Source organism: Rattus norvegicus, chromosome 1 (genome assembly GCF_021556685.1).
Source record: "Rattus norvegicus strain SHRSP/BbbUtx chromosome 1, alternate assembly SHRSP_T2T, whole genome shotgun sequence".
Classification (NCBI taxonomy): domain Eukaryota; kingdom Metazoa; phylum Chordata; class Mammalia; order Rodentia; family Muridae; genus Rattus; species Rattus norvegicus.
Window position 1 is genome coordinate 208,900,702 of NC_141534.1, and position 24,919 is coordinate 208,925,620.

Consider the following 24,919-nt stretch of genomic DNA (forward strand, 5'->3'; position numbering starts at 1 on the left):
TTTATAAAAATAAATAAATAAATAAATGTATGCGCTGCAGAGCGACACAGCCATGCCTGTCTGAACTGTGTCTCCACGGACTTTATTTAGTCTACTACAGCAGTCACCTAAGTACAGGGTTAACTTAGCCATGTGGGGATATATATGCCTGCCTATATGCACGTCCCTGTCACCACAGTGGAACTCCATTTCCCTGCAGTCACTTGCAGGTCCTAGGGTCAGAAACATCCAATCTCTGTCCTTTAGCTGGACATGGGAGGATTAACAGGTTACAGAGCTGAGGGCCTGATTCCCCTTCTCTATCCACCCTTATCCTGCCCACACACACCTGCTCCCTTGAATTTCACACCCTGTCGGCAAATTTTAAGGCACCATAAGGCCATTTCTGAAGACCCGGTTTTAAGTCAGCCACTCAGTCTCAATCATCTCACAGCTGCATGGGACGCCACACCCAGCGGGAGGAGTATTGATAGAATAAAATAAAAGAAAACCAAAGGTCACTAGTCCAGCACATATATGATGTTACAAACTGTGCTTGAGTGTGGGAGCCTCTTGACTGTCAGCAAGACGCCGCTGAGCTAGAATGAACAAGACCGAGAAACACCGCCACTCCCAGGATGAGACCAGTTTAGCCCAGGAAGGCTCACCTCTGTTCCCAGCCTCTGCATCTGAGAGCTAGATCCTGAGACTCCATGGATGCCGCTGGAGCCTCCTGCTCCAGGTGAGTGTGGTTTCCAGGGAGAACTTTCAAGTTAAGTGGCCTCACCCCTACAGCCTGTTTTGTGCTAGGATTTCAAGACCATCTTTTATGCCCACCCTGCAAACGAGGGCATTTATGAGTCTGCTCCTCATAAGGTAGTCAGACTTAGCCCCTGCTGCAGGTGGTCCAGAAAGGACTCATTCAAGGGTGCTATGTATGAGCTTGGAGCAGAGAATTCAGGACCCTCACTAGGGCCTGGCCAGTGCTAGAGCCCTATCAGAGGATGTGACACGGGAGAGCACAGACCCAGGTAGGGACCTTAACTGACTTTATCTGGTGTGGCCAGAAAGGAAAGATGCAGGAAAACCATTAGCCATGGGGTGTTCCCCTTCACCACAGTTAGTAATTTGAGGTGAAGCCTTGGGACACCCGGGTGGGTCTATACAATATATTATTGTCCTGGGGCTCCGTGTGGAGAATGTGCGATGTGTGACCCGGGAGGTTCAGGGACAGGTCCCATTCAGGTCGCCTCAGTGATAACCCTGCCCATCCCCAGCTCGGAGGCGGTGGCAAGGGAACTGCTTCTGGCCGCACTGCAGGATCTGAGCCAGGAGCAGCTGAAGCGTTTTCGCCACAAGCTCCGGGATGCGCCCCTGGATGGCCGCAGCATCCCGTGGGGGCGACTGGAGCACTCAGACGCTGTGGACCTCACAGACAAGCTGATTGAGTTCTATGCGCCAGAGCCAGCCGTAGATGTGACCCGAAAGATCCTGAAGAAGGCGGATATTCGAGATGTGTCGTTGCGACTCAAGGAGCAGCAGCTGCAGAGTAAGCTGGGTAGAGGAGGATGGGGTCGAATCGGTGACTTGACCTTGATCCTTCCTGCTCTCCTTGTGAAGATCAACTTTGTCCACATTACCACCTCCTGAGACTGTACCGCTCCCTCCCCTTCCCGGGAACCTGCCCAAAGTTTCATGCACAGGGGGATAGTTCCAGAAGCTCCCAGGCAAATTCCTTGCCACATCCCTCATGCTTAGAGAGCCTCATATCAGGTTTGCCTTCCAGGGCTCGGCTCCAGCTCGGCGCTTCTCACCGTGTCGGGTAAGTTCGTTGGGGCACACAAGGTCCTTATTGGGCTCCTCGTGGAGCCCAATTTTCCTGGCGCAGCTTGGGAATCCTTGGGTGTGAGATGGCTGGAGGAGGAAGCTATGGCACAATAGAGGAAAGGAAGCCCAGATTTAGACAGGCAGGGCGTTGGTTCCAGAGTGGCGGCAAGCCCATCCCTGCCTTCCCCGGCCTTACACCTTACAGAGTACAAGAAGAAGTACCGCGAGCACGTGCTACGACAGCATGCTAAGGTGAAGGAGAGGAATGCCCGCTCCGTGAAGATCAACAAGCGCTTCACCAAGCTGCTCATTGCGCCGGGGAGCGGCGCCGGGGAGGACGAGCTGCTGGGAACGTCGGGGGAGCCCGAGCCCGAGCGCGCAAGGCGCTCGGACACACACACTTTCAATCGGCTCTTCCGAGGAAATGATGACGAGGGCCCGCGGCCGCTGACCGTGGTGCTGCAGGGCCCGGCAGGCATCGGCAAAACCATGGCCGCCAAGAAAATCCTCTACGACTGGGCAGGAGGCAAGCTATACCACAGCCAAGTGGACTTTGCCTTCTTCATGCCGTGCGGCGAGCTGCTGGAGCGGCCAGGTACGCGCAGCTTGGCGGACCTGATACTGGAACAGTGCCCGGACCGCACCGCGCCGGTGCGGCGGATACTAGCGCAACCGCATCGTCTACTGTTCATCCTGGACGGTGCAGACGAATTGCCTACTTTAGCAGCCCCAGAAGCCACTCCCTGCAGAGACCCTTTCGAGGCTACGAGTGGCTTGAGAGTGCTGAGCGGGCTGCTGAGCCAGGAGCTGTTACCAGCGGCTCGCTTGCTGGTGACTTCACGCAACGCCACCCTCGGGAGGCTGCAGGGCAGACTTTGCTCACCACAGTGCGCAGAAGTGCGCGGCTTCTCAGACAAAGACAAGAAAAAGTATTTCTTCAAGTTTTTCCGGGACGAGAGGAAGGCAGAGCGCGCTTACCGCTTCGTGAAAGAGAATGAGACGCTGTACGCACTGTGCTTTGTGCCGTTTGTGTGCTGGATCGTGTGCACCGTGCTGCTGCAGCAAATGGAGCTGGGCCGGGATCTGTCTCGTACCTCCAAGACCACTACATCTGTGTACCTGCTCTTCATCACCAGCATGCTGAAGTCTGCAGGTACCAATGGACCCCGGGTTCAGGGAGAGCTGCGAATGCTGTGCCGCCTGGCCCGGGAGGGCATCCTGAAGCATCAAGCACAGTTCTCAGAAAAGGACCTGGAGAGATTGAAGCTTCAGGGTTCCCAAGTTCAGACAATGTTTCTCAGCAAGAAGGAGCTGCCAGGAGTGCTAGAAACTGTGGTCACCTACCAGTTCATTGACCAGAGCTTCCAGGAGTTCTTGGCTGCATTGTCATACCTACTAGACGCTGAGGGAGCCCCAGGGAACTCCGCAGGAAGTGTGCAGATGCTCCTGAACTCTGACGCGGGGCTGCGTGGTCATCTGGCACTCACCACTAGATTCCTCTTTGGACTGCTAAGTACAGAGAGGATTCGTGACATTGGAAACCATTTTGGCTGTGTGGTGCCAGGGCGTGTGAAACAGGACACCTTGCGGTGGGTACAAGGACAAAGCCAACCCAAGGTGGCGACAGTAGGAGCAGAAAAGAAGGATGAGCTGAAGGACGAGGAAGCAGAGGAGGAGGAGGAGGAGGAAGAAGAGGAGGAGGAACTCAACTTTGGACTGGAGCTGTTGTACTGCCTGTATGAGACACAAGAGGATGATTTTGTTCGCCAGGCTCTCAGCAGCCTTCCAGAGATGGTACTGGAGCGAGTTAGGCTGACCCGCATGGACCTTGAGGTTCTGAGCTACTGCGTGCAGTGCTGCCCGGACGGCCAGGCTCTGAGACTGGTGAGCTGTGGACTGGTGGCGGCAAAGGAGAAGAAGAAGAAGAAGAAGAGCTTCATGAACCGGCTGAAGGGGTGAGTCTAGAGGGTGAGGTCGTCCTCACCGATGCTACCTGTGCCCACACGCCCATGCCCACTGGGTTGAGAAGCATTCCACATCTGGTAACCCAGATGGCAGAGCGGACCTCAGGACTGCTTTACCCATCCCTTGCAAGGCAGCCGTCTCTATTCCTCTTCAAATGACCTCACCACGAGTACTCTCAGTCATGCAGATCAAGGCAACCCTCCAAGTTCAGCCAGCGTAGGTCCACGAAGCAACCGAGCCCCCTCTCTGATGCACTTTCTCATACATTCTGGAATATGCCATGTCCTCTGTGTGCTGAGCCTTGTACCTGGCGCTCCCTCTATCCCAACACTATTTGCTGTCTGTCTTCAATGCCTACTCTGCCTCCACCACTTGGGTCCAACTACTGGCCCCAAGGCACCCCCATTGACCACATTATTCTCATATCTTCTTCCTTGCCCATCGTCCACCTGATCCTAGGTTCACCGACATGGGCATTTGTTTTTTATGAGCTCAGCTCTACACAATGCTTGTCCCAAGGCTCGCCCACTGTTGAGAGTATACACCAGGATAATGGCAGGACCTGGTCCTTGGGATCTGCAGCCCACACTTGGGTTTTGCTCAAATTGGTTGGGGGAGAGGATGCAAGGGATGTGAGATAAATGATGTTCTGGAACCTCAGGAAGGATTGAGGCCTTTCCAGAAAGGCCTGGAAGGGGTGCTACAGACGTCAACCTTGTTCTTTCTCTCCCTCCAGTTCTCAAAGCACCGGGAAACAACCCCCAGCCTCCTTGCTGCGTCCACTCTGTGAGGCAATGATTACCCAGCAATGTGGTCTGAGTATTCTGACGTGAGTCACCATGCTCTGGAGGGGATTTACACCTGGGTGGTCTGGACAGGGACAGAATTTGCCTTCTAGGGAAGGGTAAGGACATAGGCCTACCTGGCTTTCACCACTATTTGGGGCTGTCAGGCGAGGGCTGGTGCAAGACCTTGTGGGAATCAGAAAGCTGCACTGCCTTTGGAGACGGGCAGAGAAAGCAACAGTGTTTTCCTTTTGAAGACAGCTCCTAAGTGCTGAAGGACACTGCCCGGCCACCCCTATGCAGGAAAGTGTTGAGGGAGCTCAGAAGCTGGTGCACCCTGCCTCTCTGTGCCTTGCAGCAAGTCAGTCTGCCCATGCACTGGTGTCCTCCCTGTAACATACCCAGCTGATCCCAGCTCACAGGATTAGTGTAAGATTTACTGAGGCTCCACGGAGATAGTTCTTAAGATATGCTAGGTTTTCTATTACTGTGAGCTATCCTCAGTGAGCGAAGAGTAAGGACAATTACAGGAACCAATAGAGGCAGGCCATGTCGAAGCAGACAGTCAGGGATGCATTGATAGAGGATGAGGAGGAAAACTGGCTCTGTGGGGGTCAGGGCCCAGCAACGTGAAAATAAAACAAACGGAGCCGAAAAGGCAGTCGCATTGGGCTCAGGAATTCTACCAGAAAACCAAGTATACAGAGGTGCTCACTTCATAATTTGTAATGGGAAAGAATAAATAAATCAGAAATAGCAGAGCTGTTCAGCCACTGAGGATGACTGCTCAGCCACTGAGGATGACTGCTCAGCCACTGGGTATGACTGCTCAGCCACTGGGGATGACTGCTCAGCCACTAGGGGATGACTGCTCAGCCACAGGGATGACTGCTCAGCCACTGGGGATGACTGCTCAGCCATTGGGGATGACTGACAGCCCATCCGAACCAAATTATGAAGAACTGTAGATTTCTTGACTGAACATCAGTCTGCCAGTGAATAGCTAGTTTGTTCAGCTGGAGGTAGAGAAGTGGCCAGTCTTACAGTCTCCATGCTTCTTGACCACAGCTTGTCACACTGCAAACTCCCTGATGCAGTTTGTCGAGACCTTTCTGAGGCTCTGAAGGTAGCTCCTTCCCTAAGGGAGCTGGGCCTCCTCCAGAACCGACTCACTGAGGCAGGCCTGCGTTTACTAAGCCAAGGCCTGGCTTGGCCCAAATGCAAGGTGCAGACACTCAGGTAAGGCCTGGTTTTGGAAAGATGGGGGTAGGGAACCATCCCAACAGCAACCCCTGAGTTTGGCTTTCCCCACAGGATACAGATGCCTGGCCTCCAAGAGGTGATCCACTACCTGGTCATTGTGCTCCAGCAGAGCCCAGTCCTAACCACTCTGGACCTCAGTGGCTGTCAGCTGCCTGGCACTGTGGTGGAACCTCTGTGTTCAGCCCTGAAGCACCCTAAATGTGGCCTAAAGACCCTCAGGTAAAGGCAGGGGGACGCATGGTCCTGAGGACAGAGCCAGTGAACCCTGAGTGGGAGAAGGTGCTTTGGCGGCGTCCTCTCTGAGACCTCACACAGATCACACAGATCATGATTGAGCTCACACAGCTCTGGGTGACCAGCCCATAAAGACCTACCTTCTGCAGGCCCTATCCAAAGCTCCTGCTCTCAAACAAAGGGCCGTAAGCTGTGGGCACAGTCTGAGCATAGCTCTCTTCTGTATCCCCTCAGAGGGCCTCAGCTTTTAATAGACTCCAACCGACTGCCTCCTTGTACTTGTTATATCCTAAGCAAGCAGTGCCAACCACCCCGCTCTCACCTCAAGCCCTGGGTTCTCCCCACAGGCAGTCGGCCTTTGCCCCTGACTGATCCTTGTTCCCCCTGTCTTACACATGTGGCTGCAGTCTGACTTCTGTGGAGCTGACTGAGAATCCACTGAGAGAGCTTCAAGCTGTGAAGACATTAAAGCCAGATCTGGCCATCATACATTCAAAATTGGGCACACATCCTCAGCCTCTGAAGGGATGAAGCAGTGTCTTCTGAGCCCCGGAGTCCAGAACAGGATATTGCTGAAGTCAACGTTCTTCTGAATATGTCTCCCCATTCAAAAGCAAGTAGATGCCAGCTTCTCCCTCCAGGCAAGTCTTTCAAGCCAAGAAGCCACAGAAGGGCAAGCAAAAGACCCAGGTAGATATAGGCACTTAAGAGCCCCTGGATATAGACCTGGCACATGTCCTGCCCCGGACACTCGGAGGTTAGTCTTCCCTCAGCCCCATAACCGCCAATACCTCCCTTTCTGGGCCCACCAATCTGTCCCTTGAAGATAATCCCAACAGTAACAGAAGTATTTGTTGTGGTTTGCCCTGGAGTTATCTGTATTTTGATGCTACTTCCACTGCCCCAAGGACGGCTGCCTAGTCTGTACTCAGGACTCGGGTGATTTCACCAGAACCTTCTCCCTATTTAATTTGTAAAATACCAATGAGGGCAGGTACAAGATAGAAGGAGGCCTGTCATTGGATGAGAAGAAAGGATGGGTGGGAGAAACGTTTGAAGGAAGAGGAGGAGACTGGACTGGAAAGGAGAAAGAGACAGGAGGGACAGAGAAAGTAGCCATGGCGGGACAATGTGGAAGCTGATGTTAAGATTCCAATAAGATCCCACGCTGTACCTTTACAGGTTGTTATGAATGTTCTTAAGGGATGGATGTGTATGGGGCTTTGTATGTTTAGGTGGGCAAATATATCTTATCAATTGGATCAGAGGTTATTGTGTTGTGTGCTCTTTTATGTAGCGATTTAAACGTAAGAAAGTGTGCAGCGGGCTAGAGACGCTGGGCCGCCACAGAATTGGGATGTGCGTTTCTGGCATGGAAACCTGACTTGGGAACTAGATGGGTAGAGAGATTGCTGCCAGGCTTAGAGAGAGGCCTTCAGCAGTGTGATATGGGATGGAGCAGAGCGGGTGAGAGGCTTTGCTGACTGAGAATTAAGATATCTAGCAGATATTGTGGGGCATTGCAGTGTAGACCTAATGGGGATAAAAGACAGCATTTTATTTTTTATATTTTTACAACCACAAGTATTCAGTAACTGAGCATGTTGTTTAATGATGTCACTCGTCTGTGATCTGGCACCCAGTTGTCTTATGGGTGGATGTGGTCCCCCACCCCTGCACCCCAGAGTTCTACCCTCTAGAGGCGGAAGATAGGTGGATCACCATTCCAGTGTGGATTTTTGGGTATTGGCTTTTGGAAGAATGCCGTCCCGGAAACCTTAGGGCTCTAGCCCAGAGGAACCCACTTGCTGCCTGAGAGGCACAGGAAAGGAGCCAGAAGAACAATAGCTTCCATGATGGTGGGAGCTGGCACAACACGGTGGATCTCTCCCAACATAATAAACTTTCTCTTGGATTCCCTTTTGTTGGTCTCTGCAATGCTTGTCAAGGTGTCAAAGTAGGTGTTAACATGGTGTTTCCTATACACAAATACAGGCCAAAGTCTAATCCACACTCCACCACTGAAGAAATGGGTTTGGCATCTGACCTGACTGCAGAAAGTCTGCAAGAAAGGCTTAGCCTTCAGAGCTAGGGCAAGCCATGGATACCTCAAAACTGAATCTTCTCTGCCCAGCACTGCTGGGCTCAGAGCACTCTGCAGGGAGCCCCTTTACTTTTCAGGGTACATTCCCTCCACAATCCCTTCATAAATTCATCCCTTCACCCCCAAAATGAAAAACACAAAACCCTGCTGCTTTAGTTAGTTTCCCGTTACTGTGATAAGATACCGTGACCAGAAGCAATGCACAGAGTACAGAGTCTACTTTAGCGTACAGTCCAGAGGGTTAAGGGGCCAGCATAGCTGAGACGTATGGCAACAAGACAATTGGAGCAGAAGATGAGAGTTCACATCTTGAATCTCAGGCACAGAGCCAAGAGTGAACTGGAAATGGACAAGTCTATAAATGCTCTAAGCCCACCTCCAGTGACCTATTTTCTCTAAACAGGCCATACCCCTTAAAATTCCCCCAAACAGTGCGATCAACTGAAAATTAAGTGTGAAATTATTTTGGGAGTTGGAATGAGAAGCCCTCAGAGGCTTATATTCGAATGTCTAGTTCCCATGGTGGAACTGTTTGAGAAGGATCAGAAAGTGTGGTGTTGGAGGAGACACGTCATTGGAACTGAGGCAGGGGTTGAGGTGTCAGAAGCCCATGCCAGGCCCACCCTTGCTCTCTGTCTACCTCCAACTTGCAGATCAGAAGCAAGGTCCCAGCTACTGCTCCAGCACCGTGCCTGCTGCTTTCCTACTCACCATGATGATCACGGGCTAATCCTCAGAAACCCCAAGCAAAGCCCGATTACAGCCCTTCTTCTGTAACCTGTCTTGATCATGGTGCTTCTTTCACTGCAGTAGGCCTGCAACTAAGACAAATACCCAAGCCCACATGGGACATTTATAATTGAAATCACCGCATGGTTCCAGAAGGAGACGAATCCCTGACAGGAAAGTATGGCACCAGTTGGCAGGCATGGCCGCAGGAACGGGAAGCTGGGAGCTCACATCTTCCAAGGCGAGCATGAAGCAGAGAGAAGACACTGGAAATAGAGAAAGAACTCAAGCTCCCAAAGCTGTCTTCTGTGCTGTTTCATCAAGGAGGCACCTCCTAAACCTCCCTCAGACAGCGCTCACTGCCAGCTGGGACCAAGTGATCAAATGCCTGAGCCTGTGGGGGACACTCTCCATTCAAGCCACGCGGCACCACTCCCTGACCCTCTTAAGCTCCAGGTCACATGATAATTCGAAATACATTTAGTCCAACTTCAAGAGACTCCATAGTCCTTTATTGTCTAACCACTGTTTAAAAGTCCAAATTCTCTTCTGAGAGTCAAGGCAACTTTTTAGTCCCCTGCAAAATCTGAAACTTGCAAATGAAAATCTGCAAAATCTACAAACTTCTGACATACAATGGCACAGAATACACCTTACTATTGCAAAAGGGAAGAATTTGGCATAGTGACAGAATATTAGGCCAAAGCAAAACCATCGCTCAGCAGAGAAAACATTCAATCCTGTAACCCAATATGAAGTGTCTGGGACTAAAGTTTTTTTTTTTCCCTCCCCCTGGGACTAAAGTTTTAAAGAGCGTAGATTGTTTTGCCCCTCCAGTTTTTGTTGCCTGAAACATGTGTCTTTGTGTTGGGCTGGTTAGACTTCCTGTATGTAGCTCTCCTTGGCAAATATCTCGCAACTCTGGATCTCCAACATCGTTAGGTCTCCCCTGCAACCCAGGCTTCAGTTTCGTAGCTTCACACAATGGTCTCTCACTGTCCCTTTGTAGAGACTGCCTTGCCACATGTTGCCCAGCCACAGGGTCTCTCTGAAACTGCCAAGTAAGAATTCATGACGCCTGGGACTAGAGAGATGGCTCAGCAGTCAGGTCTGCTGTTCCAGAGGACCCAGATTCAATCCTCAGCACCTAGAAGATATTTCACAACTGTCTGTAGCTCTTTCCATGGGATCCAGGGTTCTCTCTGGATTCTGTAGGCACACATGTGATGCACAGACATATGTGCAGGCAAAACATCCATTCATACTAAATAAAAATTTAAAAAAAGAATTCACGACTTTACACTTATGTCCTTCATACTCTAAGAGTAGTGAGTGCCACAGGGACAACTGCCAGGACTGGCATGGATCACATTAGCAGACGCTTTTTGTTTAAGTTGCTTTTTAGGAACAGACAATTGATTAGTTGGAAGTTTAGCTGGGTAAGGTCTTGTCTTAGGGGCACCCCTCTCTTTGTTCCAGGGCAGAGCGGTCCACTCCTCAACTGTCTCAGTAGCACACACCTTTAATCTCAGCACTCAGGACAGAGGGAAGCAAATCTGAGTTGGATGTCAGCCTGATCTAAACAGTGAGTTCCAGAATAGCCAGGGCTACACAGAGAAACCCTATCTTAAAAAACCAAAACCAGCCAAACAAACAAAAAACCAACTACAGTCTCTCTTCTAGCACGAACCCGGGCTACATTAGATTTCTCGGTGTCCCTGTCTAAACTATGCATTTTGTAATTATTTTTGACCCACTTGCCCTTTATCACTGTAGACATCTGCATAAGTGCTATCAGTAACACCGTGCACAGTTCAATATTATCGTCTCATAATTTTCTCCACTAGAAAAATGAGCCCATTACTTTAAAATTTAACCTCAGACAAGTTCTTAGGACAAGGGCAGAAGGCAGTTAGATTCTTTGCCAAAATATTACAAAAATTCTTCTGCTCAGTTGGCAACATTTTTCCCCTCTGAAATCTCTTGAGCTGGGCCTCAACAATCTAAACTGTTCTCAGTACTGCTGTCTTACAGGGTCTGACTAGAACAGCTCTTTTTTTTAAAAGATTTATTTGTTATATATAAGCACACTGTAGCTGTCTTCAGACACACCAGAAGAGGGCACCAGATCTCATTACAGATGGTTGTGAGCCACCATGTGGTTGCTGGGAGTTGAACTCAGGACCTCTAGAAGAGCAGTCAGTGTTCTTAAGCGCTGAGCCATCTCTCCAGCCCTAGAACAGCTCTTTAAGTGCCACTTAGAGCATTTGTAGAACTAGAATTTCATAAAGGTTACTCATTGTCAGAGCCCGGATGTGCAGAACTAGAGTTTCATAAAGGTTGCTCATTGTCAGAGTCCGGATGTGCAGGGCCGGACGTGCCTGAGGGAGAGCCAGAGACAGGATTTGCCAAACCAGCTATCAGCCCCAAGGACACTGACCATCCGTAGCCACCCCCTCCCCTTCCTTTACCCCCCTGAGTGAGATGAGCCACCCCACCTGCCTGCCGAGCTGCTGGAGAGCGCGTACTCCTTGCTGATGTAATTTCGCGCCGAAAGTAACTGTGCACCATTTGAATTGACCAATCATGTGTAACCGCGCGAATGCCCCTTACCTCCCCTATAAAAACCCCCGAGTTTGGAAGCTCGGGGTCGATTCCTCTGTCTCCTGTGTGAGATATGTGTCGACCCGGGATCCCGCTAAGACCTGGGATCTCGTTAATAAAGCTACCTCTTGCTGTTACATCAAGAATGGCTCCTCGTGATTCCTGGGGGCACCCCACCCTGCGATCGGAGCGAGAGACACGGCTCCCCATTTAGGGGTACGCTCTTTCACATTCAACCACTTTTCTAGGCCAAAGTTCCAAAGTCTTCCACATTCCAGAACCCATCGTGGTCAGGTTCTTTGAAGAAAAAACCCATTCCTGGTAGCAACTTTTCTGTTGCTGTGATTAAGCAAAGGAATAAAAAACAACAACAACAAAAACATAATCAAAGGTGACTGAAGGAGGGCAGTGCTTATTTTTGTTTATTGTTCCCGAGGAATAAGAGTCCATTGTGGCAGGACAGCAGAGCAGCAACTGGCAGACACAGTGGTGGGAACAGGATGCTAAGAGCTCACGTCTTCTGTGGCAAGCATGAATCAGAGAGCGCAAATTGGAAATGGTGCAAAGATAGAATCTTTCAGAGCCCATCCCCAGTGACACATTTCTTCCAGCAAGGCTGCACCTCCTATACCTTCTCAGTGCCACTAACTGGCGACCAAGTGTTCAAATACCTGAATCTATGGTGGAAATTTCTAATTAAAACCACCATACGTGGGTTGGGGATTTAGCTCAGTGGTAGAGCTCTTGCCTAGCGAGCACAAGGCCCTGGGTTCGGTCCCCAGCTCCGAAAAAAAGAAAAAAGAAAAAGAAAAAAAAAAAAAAACAAACCACCATACGTGTCTTTCTGGGCCTGGTGTTCTAGACCTAGAATAGAGACAGACAAAAAGTACATAGAAGATATTATGAATACCATTCAGTAAAGATGTGATACATAAATATATAATATGTAAATGTATATGATGTATAATCATAGATACATGTGATACATAAAATATGGTAAATGTCTATATGATACAATGTTGTCATAGATGGTGTTTATTAACTCTATCAGTTATTAATAGGACCCGGCCAGCCCCCCAGTAATCAAGGCTGAGTCCTACTAGATTTATTTAATCAGCCTTAGCACAGTTACTGGGTGGCTAGTCTAGTCTAGTCTAGTCTTCTATGCTACACTGTCTATTTCTCAGCTGTGCTCCCCAGTCATTGTTGTTTCAGTCTCGCCTGGGTTATTTCTGTCCCCCCAGTTTGTCCTCAGGGGGCATTTCACACGGCCACATTCTCCTGGTGCACAATGTGTAATGGAGACCTCCTGTTCAATCTGTCTTCTTTCTCCTTCTCCCTCCTTTTTCCTTTCCTTGTGATCCCTACCTTCAACCCCCATCCAGGTGACTGAAACATAGCAGCCCTAGACCCAACAATACAAAAACAAAATACAGTAAATATATAGGACATCATACACTAAATGTATGTATGAAGCACAAAATAAATAGGTGTGTGATATATCAAGTGCATGTGCAATACACAAGCAAGTTACAGTGTGACACGCAGACACATGTGATAGATTAACACACAATATAAGTGTGTGCAAGAAGACTGGGAAAATTGAGAAGGCACAGAATGTTGTAGGATATTTGATCACACTGTGAACCCCAAGATCGTGTTATTTACTGGGAAAAAAACTGTTTTAATTGTGGTGTGGCTCAGTCTTAGCATACACCTTTAATCCCTCTGGAATGCATATGTGCCCTTAGTATACACCTGTAACCCCAAACAATGAGGATAAAGTTAGTTTGTAGAAGGAAACACTCAAGTTTGAAAGTGATGTCTAATTGAGTGGCAAAGTGATGGATAGGAGAAATGTTTGACAGAATAGGATATGCCCCAACACTCACGAGAAGACAGAGGAAAGAGAAGCTACTTAAGAGGCAGTACATAAGAGAGAGGGCAATTTTACCGAGACAGTTGTACAGAGACAGGCTGCAGAGAGAGAACAAGCAGGTAAAGACAGAGTCAGAGAATGAGAAGGAGACAGAAGATTAGAACATATTGTCATAGTTATTATAGGGCCATGCCAAGTAACTCAGGAGAGGCCAAGTGAGAAGCCAGATTGAATCAGTCAGTTTGTTGAAAAGTGAGTCAGAACAGTTGAGTTGAACCAGCCAGCCAGAGTCAGAAAGAACCAGGAAAGGGTTAGTCTCAGCAGCAAGTCTCAGAGGCTGAAAACATTCTAGGCCTAGAATAGACTGTATGGAGGCTAGAAGGTTCCAGGACTAGGCCTGGGTTAACAGACAGAGGGAGTGAGCCTTGGAGACAACAAATATATCAGAGGAGGTAAAAGTTACTTTTACAATGAAGAGGGAAAGAGGATTCAAGGTCTAGTTTTATTTTTTATGTGTTGAGAGTTAAGTCTTGGGGCTGGAGAGATGGCTCAGTGGTTAAGAGTCAAGTCTTTCCTCTTTCTTTTTGGTTTTTTGAGACAGGGTCTATGTGACCTTGGCTGTCCTTGAATTCATGATGTAGATCAGGGTGGTCTTGAACTCACAGAGATTCACCAGCTTCTGCCTCCCAAGTGCTGAGATAGAAGGGGTGAGCCACCACCTCCTAGCTTTGTTTTGTTTTTGTTTTTAAAGCAGGAGATCATATAACCCCAAGTTGACTTCCAACTCACTTTGTAGACGACCTTAAACTTCTGATCTTCCTCTACTTCTTCAGCATTGTGATTACAAAGTGTCATGGTGGGCTGGCTCAGCGGTAGAGCGCTTGCCTAGCGAGCGCAAGGCCCTGGGTTCGGTCCCCAGCTCCGGAAAAAAAAAAAAAGAAAAGAAAAAAAACAACTAAGTGTCATGGTGTGGTTTGCACAGTGCTGTACAGCAAACCCATGGTTTTCCACATGCTATGTACCCAGCCTGTTTGTGGTCCCTTGTTTTGTTTTGAAGACAAGTCCTCACCATGTGGCTCTGGTTGTCCTAGAACTCGTTCTGTAGACCAGACTGGCCTGAAACTCACATAGATCTAGCCGCCTCTGCCTCCCTAGTGCTGGGATTAAGGGTGTGGCCTGGGACACTATGCCAGGCTCCTGTGTCTTTCGAATTTAACTGTGTTAAAATTCATCTCTCATCCATAAATCCGAACAGCATACCTCATAAAACAACTTAAAAACTCATTTACGAAAGGAAATTCTTTGAGAGAATTAGTAAACCAACTCATGCCATTTTATTTAATGTTTAAACTTTATTTAATCTTTAACTTTTGTTTTCAGCCTGGCTGTATCCTTTGAGCAATGTAATTTCAAAAGCTACAAAATCATACATAGCTAATGTGAGTGCTAACTGAGAATTTGGAGTTCCTGTTTCTAGGTTCTTTTTTTTCTTTCTCCATCTTTATTAAATTGGGTATACACTTCAAATATTATTCCCTTTCCCGGTTTCCAGGCCAACATCCCCCTAACCCCTCCCTCTCCCCTTCTATATAGGTGTTTCCCTCCCCATCCTCCCCCCATTGCCACCCTCCCCCCATAGTCTAGTTCACTGGGGGTTCAGTCTTAGCAGGACCCAGGGCTTCCCCTTCCACTGGTGCTCTTACTAGGATATTCATTGCTACCTATGAGGTCAGAGTCCAGGGTCAGCCCATGTATAGTCTTTGAGTAGTGGCTTAGTCCCTGGAAGCTCTGGTTGGTTGGCATTGTTGTTCATATGGGGTCTCAAGCCCCCTGTTTCTGGGGTTTTTTTTTTTTTTTTTGTGGTTCTTTTTTTCGGAGCTGGGGACCGAACCCAGGGCCTTGCGCTTCCTAGGCAAGCGCTCTACCACTGAGCTAAATCCCCAGCCCCTGTTTCTGGGTTCTTAGCCTCCTTAAAAATAGACTCTGAAGGGAGCTAGAGAACAATTTGGCATGTAATTTTGAGAGAAAGTCAACAGAGGAAGTGTATTAGTCAGGGTTCTTCAGAGGAACAGCATATATAGAATGATATTAGAATTAATATATAACGAATACACTCATTATATATTCTAGATAGAATATAATGTATCATTGTTATAATTATTGCATATTTATTTATGTATTTATGTATTTATGTATTTATGTATTTATTTATTTATTTATTTATTTATTTGAGTAGCCACCTATCTATACCTTCCTAAATAGTTGCACCAACTGGGATTCAAGTGTTCAAATATCCAAGTTTATGAGGCATACATTCCTCATTGAAACCAGCACACCTTCCTCCTGGAGATAATATAGATGATATACAAACATCATCCAGTAAATATGTGATACATAAATATATAGTATGCAAATGTATTGATGTTTATGAATGATTCCCGTACGTGTAGGTGTTCACCACGTGTTATGTATCATGACCATGTTCCAGCTAGTTCAACAATGGTTCTCTCCTAACGGAGAGGCCAAGAATCTCCTAACTGTTCGGTCCTTGAGGCTGCATGTCCCAGCTGTTTTTTCAGTCCATGTTGGAATCCCAAAGAAGTAGGATCTAATACCAACTAATTGCCAGGTCCTTTTATGGAGGCTGCCGTCAGAAGGAGTGCTTCAGATTTAAAGTGGGTCTTCTTACCTCAAATATCCCAGATTCAGGACGGGTCTCCCACTTCGAAGGATTCAGTCTGGAAAACCCTTCACAGTCATACCCAATTGCTTGGGTTTTAGTTGATTCCAGCTTGACCAAACTGACAACCAAGATTAGCTATCACAATGGGCAAGCTGTAAATCTTACAAGAAAACAGAGATGGAGAAAACGAGAATAAGTTGATCCTTTTTGTCTTAGGGTCTAAGAAAGCTGGCAGGTTCAGTAATGGAGGTCAGCCAAGTAGCAGAAAGCTAAGGGGATTCGAATAGGGGCAGATAGATGGGAGGTGCATGACTTCAGCAAAGAGTGGGCACATCCAGAGAGGCAAACGAGGAGAGTGTTCACTTAAACGGAAGGCCAGTGAGACTGCTTGGTGGGAAAAGCACTTGCTGCCAAGTCTTCCCATCTGAGTTAGATCCCTGGAACCCACATGGTGGCAGGATTAAACCAACCCCCACAGGTTGTCGTCCGTGTTATGAAAGCACATAAGTGCTTACTCTAGCCCAAAACACACTAAACAAATGTAGCTAAGAATTTTGGTTTCTTTAAAAACCCAGTTATGTTACAAGAATATGGTTTTGTTTTAATCCCAGGTGTGGGATAATAAGCTACTTTACAGCAGGCGACTATGATTTGTCTCATGCACTAGGAGGAGCATGACTTTTTTTCCCCCAGCTGCAGAGAGTTTATGTTTGAATTCTGGGAACTCTTGAGAGGGTACAAATGCCTGAGCCAGGGGCCGGGGAGTGCTCTGGGGAGGCTGCAGAATCTGGTTCCTGTTGTTGTGATTTGGCAAGTGATCATGACCAAAGATGAGAAGAGGAAGTTGGAGGTATCATGACACGAAGACTAGGCTTGCCCCAAGGAACTTGACACCCCTAGTCAGCAGGAAGAAGTCTAAAGAGGTCTTGGCCCCTGTCCCCTTTAACCTTTTTCTCCTACCTGGTGTTGGGGGTTGGAAGGATTAGGGTGGGACAAGAGTCAAAAGGGTGAGGGGTTGGGGATTTAGCTCAGCGGTAGAGCACTTGCCTAGCAAGCGCAAGGCCCTGGGTTCGGTCCCCAGCTCCGAAAAAAAAAAGAAAAGGAAAAAAAAAAAGAGTCGAAAGGGTAGAAGTTATAAGAACCCAATAAAGTAGCCAAAAACCAGTGCCAACGAATAAATAACTGTAGTAAAAATATTTAAAAAATCCCGTGTGGGGTTCCCAGACACCTTTAATCACTTATATTCCCAGATGAAAGACACACACAGCCTTTATATTTTTTTTAATTTTTTTTTTCAGCGCTGAGGACCGACTTTATATTTTTAATATGCCCTAGGCAGCACAGTAGCCGGCAGCTGCCTGCCCTCCATGCTGTCAGACTCTGCCTTCCTATCAATAACCCCAAATTATCACTTCCCGCATTTCGTTGTTCCATCTGGACTACTCTTAGCTCCAATCAGCCAGCCCACATGGCCACATTCTCTTGGCCTTTAGCCCATGGCGGCTCAGGTTCTCCCCCTGCAGGTTCTTCTTCTTCCATGGCTACTTCCTCCTTTTCTCTCTTCTCCCCTCCTCATGGTCTCCTCTCTCTAAGCCAGAGAAAACCCCAACCCCACCTACTTCTCTTCTCCCTAGCTATTGGCTACCAGCATCCTTATTCACCAATCAGAATTAACTTGGGGGTAGTGTCCCAGGGGCTACGTGCAAACTCCAGGTTTTGGGGGGAACTTAGTACCACACTTAGTATTACAATAGACAGTAAAAGACAAAACCTCAGCAAATAAATATACAAATTTTTAATAAAAACGGGGCCAGCAAAATGACTCAGTGGGTAAAGGAGCTTGCTACCAAGACTGGTGCTCTGAGTTTGATCCCTGGGATCCACACAGTGGAAGGAAAGAACTGACTCATGAAAGTTGTCCTCTTGTTAGAAATAACAACTTCCTGGTCAAAAGGATAGAACCTACAGCCATGGTGGAGACAAAGCATTGTGTCATTCTTCTGTCAGACAGCAGGCTCACCTTAAGCTAGGAGACTGGATAAATAAGTCACGTAATGGTGTCTCGGTTAGGGTTTTATTGCTGTGAATGGACACCATGACCAATGTAAGTTTTATAAAGGGTAACATTTAATTGGGGCTGGCTTACAGGTTCAGAGGTTCAGTCCATTATCATCAAGGTAGGAGCATGGCAGTGTCCAGGCAGGAATGGTGCAGGAGGAGCTGAGTTCTACATCTTCACCCAAAGGAAGCCAGGAACAGCCTGAGTATTCCCAGGCAACTAGGAGGAGGGTCTCCAAGGCCACCCCCACAGGGACACATTTCCTCCAACAAAGTCACACCTTCTAATAGTGCCACTCCCTGGGCCAAGCACATGCAAACCAACACATTCCACTCCCAGGCTTCCGTAGGCTTGTTTAAACACAGGAGTCTATGAAGGCCATACCTAAACTTAGCATAATAAAAAGTACATTTAGTTCAACTTCCAAAGTCTCCATAGCCTATAGCAGTATCAACAATGTTAAAAGTCCAAAGTTCAAAGTCTCTTCCAAGATCCATCCACTCACTTAACTGTAATCCCTGAATTAAGACAGGCAACCAGCTGGGCAGACTCCGGACTCTGCACCTCCATGTCTGATGTCTAAGCGTTCTTTAGATCCCCAACTTCTTTATCATATTTGTTGACTGCAACAAACTTCTTTCTCCTGGGCTGGTTCCACTCCCTGTCACCAGCTTTCCTCAGCCGGTGACTCTGGCATCTTTAGTATCTTTGGGTGTCTAAGGCAGCTTCAATGTTATTGTTTCAATGTCTGGGATCCACACATGATCCTCCAAAGGGCTGGCTTTGAAAGATCCCCGTTTGATATTAGTGCAGCCATTTCTTAAGAATGGGAATCTTTTAAGCTGGCCCTTGCTTAGCCCCTAGATGTTAGACAATAGACCAGAAAGTACAGAAAGCACATTCCCACCCACTCTCTAGGAAGCTGCTGGACCATAAGAACAGATGGCATAGAACATATTTACTCCAGGGCAATTACAAGACAGGAAACATCTCTGAGAAGCTTACTGACCACTATAGAAGTGAGATGTCCTTGGTACTGAATGCAGCTGTGCTGACATAGCTATAGCTTTGTCCTAGGAACTCCAGAAGAGAAACACCTGCCAAGACAGATATCCTTGGTCCTTGTCCTGGGAGCCCCAGGATAAGAAAACATATATCAAGTCAGACGTCCTTGGTACTGAAATAGCTACATTGATATGGTTACAGCCTTGTCCCAGGAATTCCAGGATGAGAAACATCTGCCTAGTTATCCTTAGCACCGAAATAGCTGAGCTAATGAAACTGTGTAACCTTAAATGACTATTTAAGCTGTACATTTCTGTTGTTCGAGGCTCTTCACATCCCTCCTGCGTGAAGACCGTGTCGAGCCCCAATGCATTGGTATCCCAAGTAAACCTCTTTGTTTTACATCAAGACTGAGTCCCGTGTGTTCGTGGGGTGGTGAGTGTCCTCAGGACTGGAGCGAGAGTCTCCTCTGTCTGAGGGTCTTTCAGCTTCACTTCTCCAGCTCTGCCCTCTGTGCAGTTTAACTCCAGGTTGGTCCACACTCCACTGTTGCTGTTGTTCTTGGTGGTCATCCCATGGTACTGGCGTCTCCAGTACACTGGGGTCTCCCTTTGCATCTAGGCTTCACCAGTAGCCTCTCCTATGCTCTCTTCATGGTGCGAAGCCTCAACTCCTTTGCCTGACCCCTTCAGTCCTGGGCCATCAATGGCAACTGAGGCTGCACCTTCACCAGGGGCCTTCTACAGCTTCCCACAGTGCCCAGCCTCAGCTGCTCTTCATGACCCCTTCATGCCTTCAAAACCAGTACCACCTGGGTGACGCTTACACATTACCAAGTCCAGCCACAGCACGAGGTACAACATCTCTGAAACACAGCTCTTAAAAACATTTCCCAGAAGATTTCACCCCAGTGATGCTCATCTCTTTCTTAGCTCCAGCCAACCAGCATCAATGGTCCCAGTAGTCTCCCTCTCTTGCGTATAAAGCCAGAGGCACACGACGGAAGCTGCTGAGTTCTGCTGCTTGCAGGAGCTGGAACATGGCCCCTTTGTTCTATGACGTTATCACTAGCTTCCTCTTTTCTAATTCCCTCTCTGCCTAAGCTTGGCTGTCCCGGATCTTGCTCCATAGATTGACCTTGAATTTAGAGATCTGTACACTGGTCTCCTGGGATTAAAGGTTTATACTAAGTTGCCTACAGCTAATTTAGCTGGGTGGGATCTTGCCCCAAGGTCATTACTCCCTTAATTCAATTTAATATCCTTGATCACAGGATTCAGCTCCATTCCACTTCCTGGTGTCCCTTTAATACTTGAACCATATATTTTCTATTTTTCCATTTTCAACTTCCTTTTTTTTTTTCATTAAAATGCTCCTCATGAGACTTAACCAGAGAACAAAATCTATGATGGGCTTTTCTGAGACTTCCTTTGTCAATTTAATTAGTCTGAGTCTTTTCACCTTAGCCTCAGGCTGACTCTTCAGACAAGGGCAAAAAGCAGTCACGTTCTTCACCAAAATACCACAAAAGCAGTCTCTACAGCACATACGAAAATTCTTCTCCTCTGAAACCTCTTGGGCTAGGCCTGCACAATTCAAATCACTCTCAGTAACAAAGACTTTCGAGTTCCTACTAAAATAGCCCATGAAGCCCCATTTAAAGCGTTCCACTGCTTTCCAAATCCAAAGTCCCAAAATCCACATTCTTCCAAACAAAAGGCCTATCACAGCAAAACCCCAGTCCCTGGTACTAACTTCTATCTTATTGCTGTGAACAGACACCATGACCAATGTAAGCTTTATAAAGGACAACATTTAATTGGGCTGGCTTACAGGTTCAGAGGTTCAGTTCATTATCATCAAGGTGGGAACATGGCAGGATCCAGGCAGGCATGGTGCAGGAGGAGCTGAGTTCTATATCTTCACCCAAAGGAAGCCAGGAACAGACTGAGCATCCCCAGGCAGCTAGGAGGAGGGTCTCCAAGTCCACCCCCACAGTGACACACTTCCTCCAACAAAACTACACCTTCTAATAGTGCCACTCCCTGGGCCAAGCATATGCAAACCATCACAATGTGATACTGTACTTTTCCTCCACAGAATCCCTATCCCCAGTGCCATAACTTAGAGTCATGTCAGTCCAATCTTCTGAATTATTGAGAAAAGCATAGCGACTTTTCTTTTTCTTTCTTCTATCTCTATTTTTGTTTGTCTTTTGAGACAAAGGTTTTCTGTATAGCCCCTGGTTGTTCTAGAACTTGCTCTGTAGATGAGGCCAGCCTTGAACTCACAAAGATTTACCTGCCTCTGCTTCCCAAGTGCCAGGATAAAAGGCATGCGCCACCACTGCCTGGTTCTTTCTCTTTTATAAGCATATTTTCCCTAATACTTTGGGCTTCCAACACAAACACGCAACATTTTGGACTTTCTCTAAAGCCTCCTACTCTACCCCATGGCTGCTCGTTACCATGGCTTTCTTCCCTTCTCTCCGCCAACCTCCTCCTTTGATAGCTGCTACGGTTTGCAGCTGGCCTGACCTGGGGTTTTCTCTTCAATTCTAGTCAAAGTGTCTTCGAGCTTCCATTTCTGTCTATTCTTAGATTCTTTTATTACTGAGACCAAGAAAGACAAAAGCTGGAGAGTTGGCACGGTATAACCACAGTGTAATGTAAAGATCCATGGTATTCTGGCAGAGGGCCTAGGTTCAGTTTCCAGAACCCACCTGATGACTCAAAAGCATCTGTGACTCACGTTCCAGAGGATTCAATGTCCTCTTCTGGCCTCCATAGGCACCAGGCATGAAAGTGGTGCACAGACACACGTGCAGGCAAAACACTCAGACACATAAAGTAAACTGGAAATAAAACTTTAAAAAATGTTTAAAAAAAAAAAAAGAACCCCCAAAGGGACCCTGACTCCCCCTGTGTCATTCTGACCTCTACTTTAGCACTGTGGCACATACATATAATAAATAAAAATAAAATCAGGCAAGAGACGACCAGGAGGCAAGAGCACTTGCTGTTCTTCCAGAAGACCTGGTTTGGTTTGATTCCCAGCATCTTCAGTGTGGCTAACAAGCATCTATTTCTCCAGTCCCAGAGAATCTGATGCCTTCTTCTGACCTTCATGGGTACTGAACACACACAGGGCACAGACATACATGTAGTCGAAACATTCATACCCATAAAATAAAATCTCAGACAGAAATAGAAATCTCTCCCTACCAGGGATACCACAGCTACTACAAGTAGCACGGACCCAGAGTAAGAGTAGATCTCATCCCTCTTCGAATGTGAGGGTGCAGTAAAGAGACTGTAAATAAAGCTACATGCTTGAAAGGGGGAAAGTTTGTTCCACGGTGCCAAGGCTATCTCTTGGGAAAGCAGAGAGGATGGGATAAGGGGAGGCATACACCTCGAGGGTTATAAGAAAATGGGTACCTTTGAGGAAGGGAGCCTGTGAGCTCAGGTGACTGAAATATATAACAAGTACTTTGTGAGTAGGGATTGAGGGACTCTAGAAGCTAGCATAGTCCTTAATATACTAATAGGGACCACAAGCATATGTTAATGGAAGAGTTGTAGGTTCTTTTTATCCAAGTAAGGAGTGCCTTTTAGCAAGCAAGAGCTGTCTTCTCAAGTCCCTGAGAGAATACTAGTTTTTGTCTAAATGGTCAGACTTTGGGAAAAGGAATTTCTTTTCCCAAAGACAGGAAGAGGACATTGAAGAAAGTCACGACTAGTCAAGATGCAGAGTATAACTGTTGGATACACAGTTCCGACTGCATTTAAGGCTCAGGATACATCAAGGAACAAGGCCTGGGAGGGGTTTGTAAGAGCCTGAAGACCAAGGCGTCTGCTGTGAAACTGTGCATTCTTGCTGGTTTGGGGGAGCTACACCCAGGAAATCTCAGCCTAAAGACCTGCACAGTTTCAACCATTTGCTATGAAGGATAACGCCAGGAGGTGGGCCCATGCCAAGGTATGCATGCCCCTGTGTAATTATGCCACGCAACAGATCTGGTATAAAGGAATTTTATAGGGAGAAGGGAGAGGAGTGAAGACCTGGAGCAGGGGTAGAGGCAGACAAGTGGACAGGCAGGCAGACATACAGACATGGAGGGACAGGCAGAGAAGGACAGAAAGGTGAAGAGAGAGAGATTGTCAAGGAACACATGGGAACAGAAAGGTGGGAAGGAAGAGAGAGAGGAACACACACACACACACACACACACAGAGAGAGAGAGAGAGAGAGAGAGAGAGAGAGAGAGAGGAATACACACACACACAGGGGGTTGGGGGGAGGAAGTCTATCACCTGGCAGTGCTGGCCTTTGCTAGGTCCCTGGGAGGAGCCTAGTGGAAGCTAACACAGTTGACATCCAAATGTAGCTAGAGAAAGCTCATGGGGCCCCTCCCCTAGAGGAGAGCTACAATCAGTTAACTATTGCAGAAGGAGGGAGAATTGGTCTCCCCCAGGGACGAGCCTCTTTTAGACCTGAGCGGGGGCAGGGGCAAGGGGTGAGGGGACAAACAATTCCTGAGTGTCCAATTAAAGCAAGCTGTATTTACAACTGGCCAGCTGGCTGTCTCTCCTGAAGTCAGGATTTCAGAGAGCAGCCCCTTACTGGCTTTTGAGGTTCCTTTTATGGAGAAGGGTTACTGTTGATGGAAAACAGATGTCTGGATAATTGGTTGTTAGAAAGGAGGCCATAAAAACAAATGCAAGAAAACATCATGTGGAAAGAGAGTCATCAAGGTATCTAGGAAGACATTCTTGTAAGGCAAAAAGACAGTCATATCACAGGTTCAGGAGTTTAGCCAGACAAAGGAGCGGGCCATGGTTTGCAGGATACATTCGACTTAAGAAACAGAAACTATTCTTGTGGAATACTTAATAACAATGTATAATGTGGCTCTTTGACATCTGTGTGGCATTTGTTTTGGTTTTACAGCTCCTAGTGGTGTTTCAATACCAAGTGGTCAGACCCACAAACATATACTCAAATGCAACACTGAACAGACTCAAAGATTGTGTATTTATTCATTTATATGTATATGTAACAACAAGGGTTTAAAAAGAGGCCCTGGGGCTGGAGGGATGGCTCAGCGGTTAAGAGCACTGGCCGTTCTTCTGGAGGTCCTGAGTTCAATTCTCAGCAACCAATGGCAGCTCACAACCATTTACAGTAAGCTCTGATGCTCTCTTCCACCATGGAGGTGCACATACAGAGAGAGCATTCATATACAAATTAAAAAATTCTTTTAAAAGAGAGGTCCTGTGAATGTGGACGGGACTAATATGGGAGGAGTAGGAAGGAATGATGTAATTCTGTCTTAATTAAATCAAAATAAACAGTGCCCAGTGTAGTGTGCACATCTTTAACCCCAGCACTGAGGAGGCAGAAGTAGGTCGGATCTCTGTGAGTTTGTGGCCAGCTTGGTTTGCATAGCAAGTTCCGGGCCAACCACTCAAAAATAAGATAAAACATAAAGACAGAATCATTTCCCTAACTAGGAAAGGTCCGTGAGCTGAGGAAAAGTCTAAAGAGCATTCGGCTGTAGGCCTTTACACAGCACCCATCTCTCTCATGTTTGTAGGAGGTAGGCTTTTCTTACCGGTGTTCTGATCCTTAAATGCCCAGTGTCCTTTCTAGTCACTAAACGTCACTGTAGAGTGGAATCTCAGGTCTCTCCCACCCTTGCATACATCTTAGACCCAAAGTTCAACCAACCCCTATTCCTATTGCGTGGTCTCTTCCCCAGAGACCTTGACAGTTTCCCAGGTTCCGCTGGACTCAGCCC

General features: G+C 47.4%; 1 protein-coding gene and 1 long non-coding RNA gene across 3 annotated transcripts; one reads left to right on the top strand and one right to left on the bottom strand.

Moving 5' to 3' along the window:
* The first annotated feature begins 502 nt into the window (after positions 1 to 502).
* On the top strand, positions 503 to 7,320 carry Nlrp6 (NLR family, pyrin domain containing 6). Of its 2 annotated transcripts, none has more exons than XM_087607421.1 (8): positions 503 to 721; positions 1,300 to 1,528; positions 1,766 to 1,801; positions 2,012 to 3,761; positions 4,508 to 4,600; positions 5,625 to 5,795; positions 5,871 to 6,038; positions 6,461 to 7,320. In XM_087607421.1, the coding sequence occupies exons 4-8, from the start codon at positions 2,296 to 2,298 to the stop codon at positions 6,582 to 6,584; spliced, it is 2,022 nt and encodes a 673-aa protein (XP_087463547.1). In that variant the 5' UTR covers positions 503 to 721; positions 1,300 to 1,528; positions 1,766 to 1,801; positions 2,012 to 2,295; the 3' UTR covers positions 6,585 to 7,320.
* A 4,550-nt stretch (positions 7,321 to 11,870) lies between these two features.
* Positions 11,871 to 24,898, bottom strand: LOC147996998 (uncharacterized). The gene is made up of 3 exons (XR_015652715.1): positions 24,734 to 24,898; positions 14,159 to 14,288; positions 11,871 to 12,354 (listed from the first exon to the last, which is right to left on the bottom strand). It is a non-coding gene; the product is annotated as an uncharacterized LOC147996998 (long non-coding RNA).
* Positions 24,899 to 24,919: the final 21 nt, after the last annotated feature.

What these genes read in the sequence shown, in the direction of transcription:
- Nlrp6 (XM_087607421.1), top strand. Translation starts at nt 2,296, where the DNA reads ATGGCCGCCAAGAAAATCCTCTACGACTGGGCAGGAGGCAAGCTATAC. An exon ending in TTCATGAACCGGCTGAAGGG is followed by an intron (nt 3,762 to 4,507) that starts GTGAGTCTAGAG and finishes CTCTCCCTCCAG; the next exon opens with TTCTCAAAGCACCGGGAAAC. An exon ending in TGCAAGGTGCAGACACTCAG is followed by an intron (nt 5,796 to 5,870) that starts GTAAGGCCTGGT and finishes CTTTCCCCACAG; the next exon opens with GATACAGATGCCTGGCCTCC.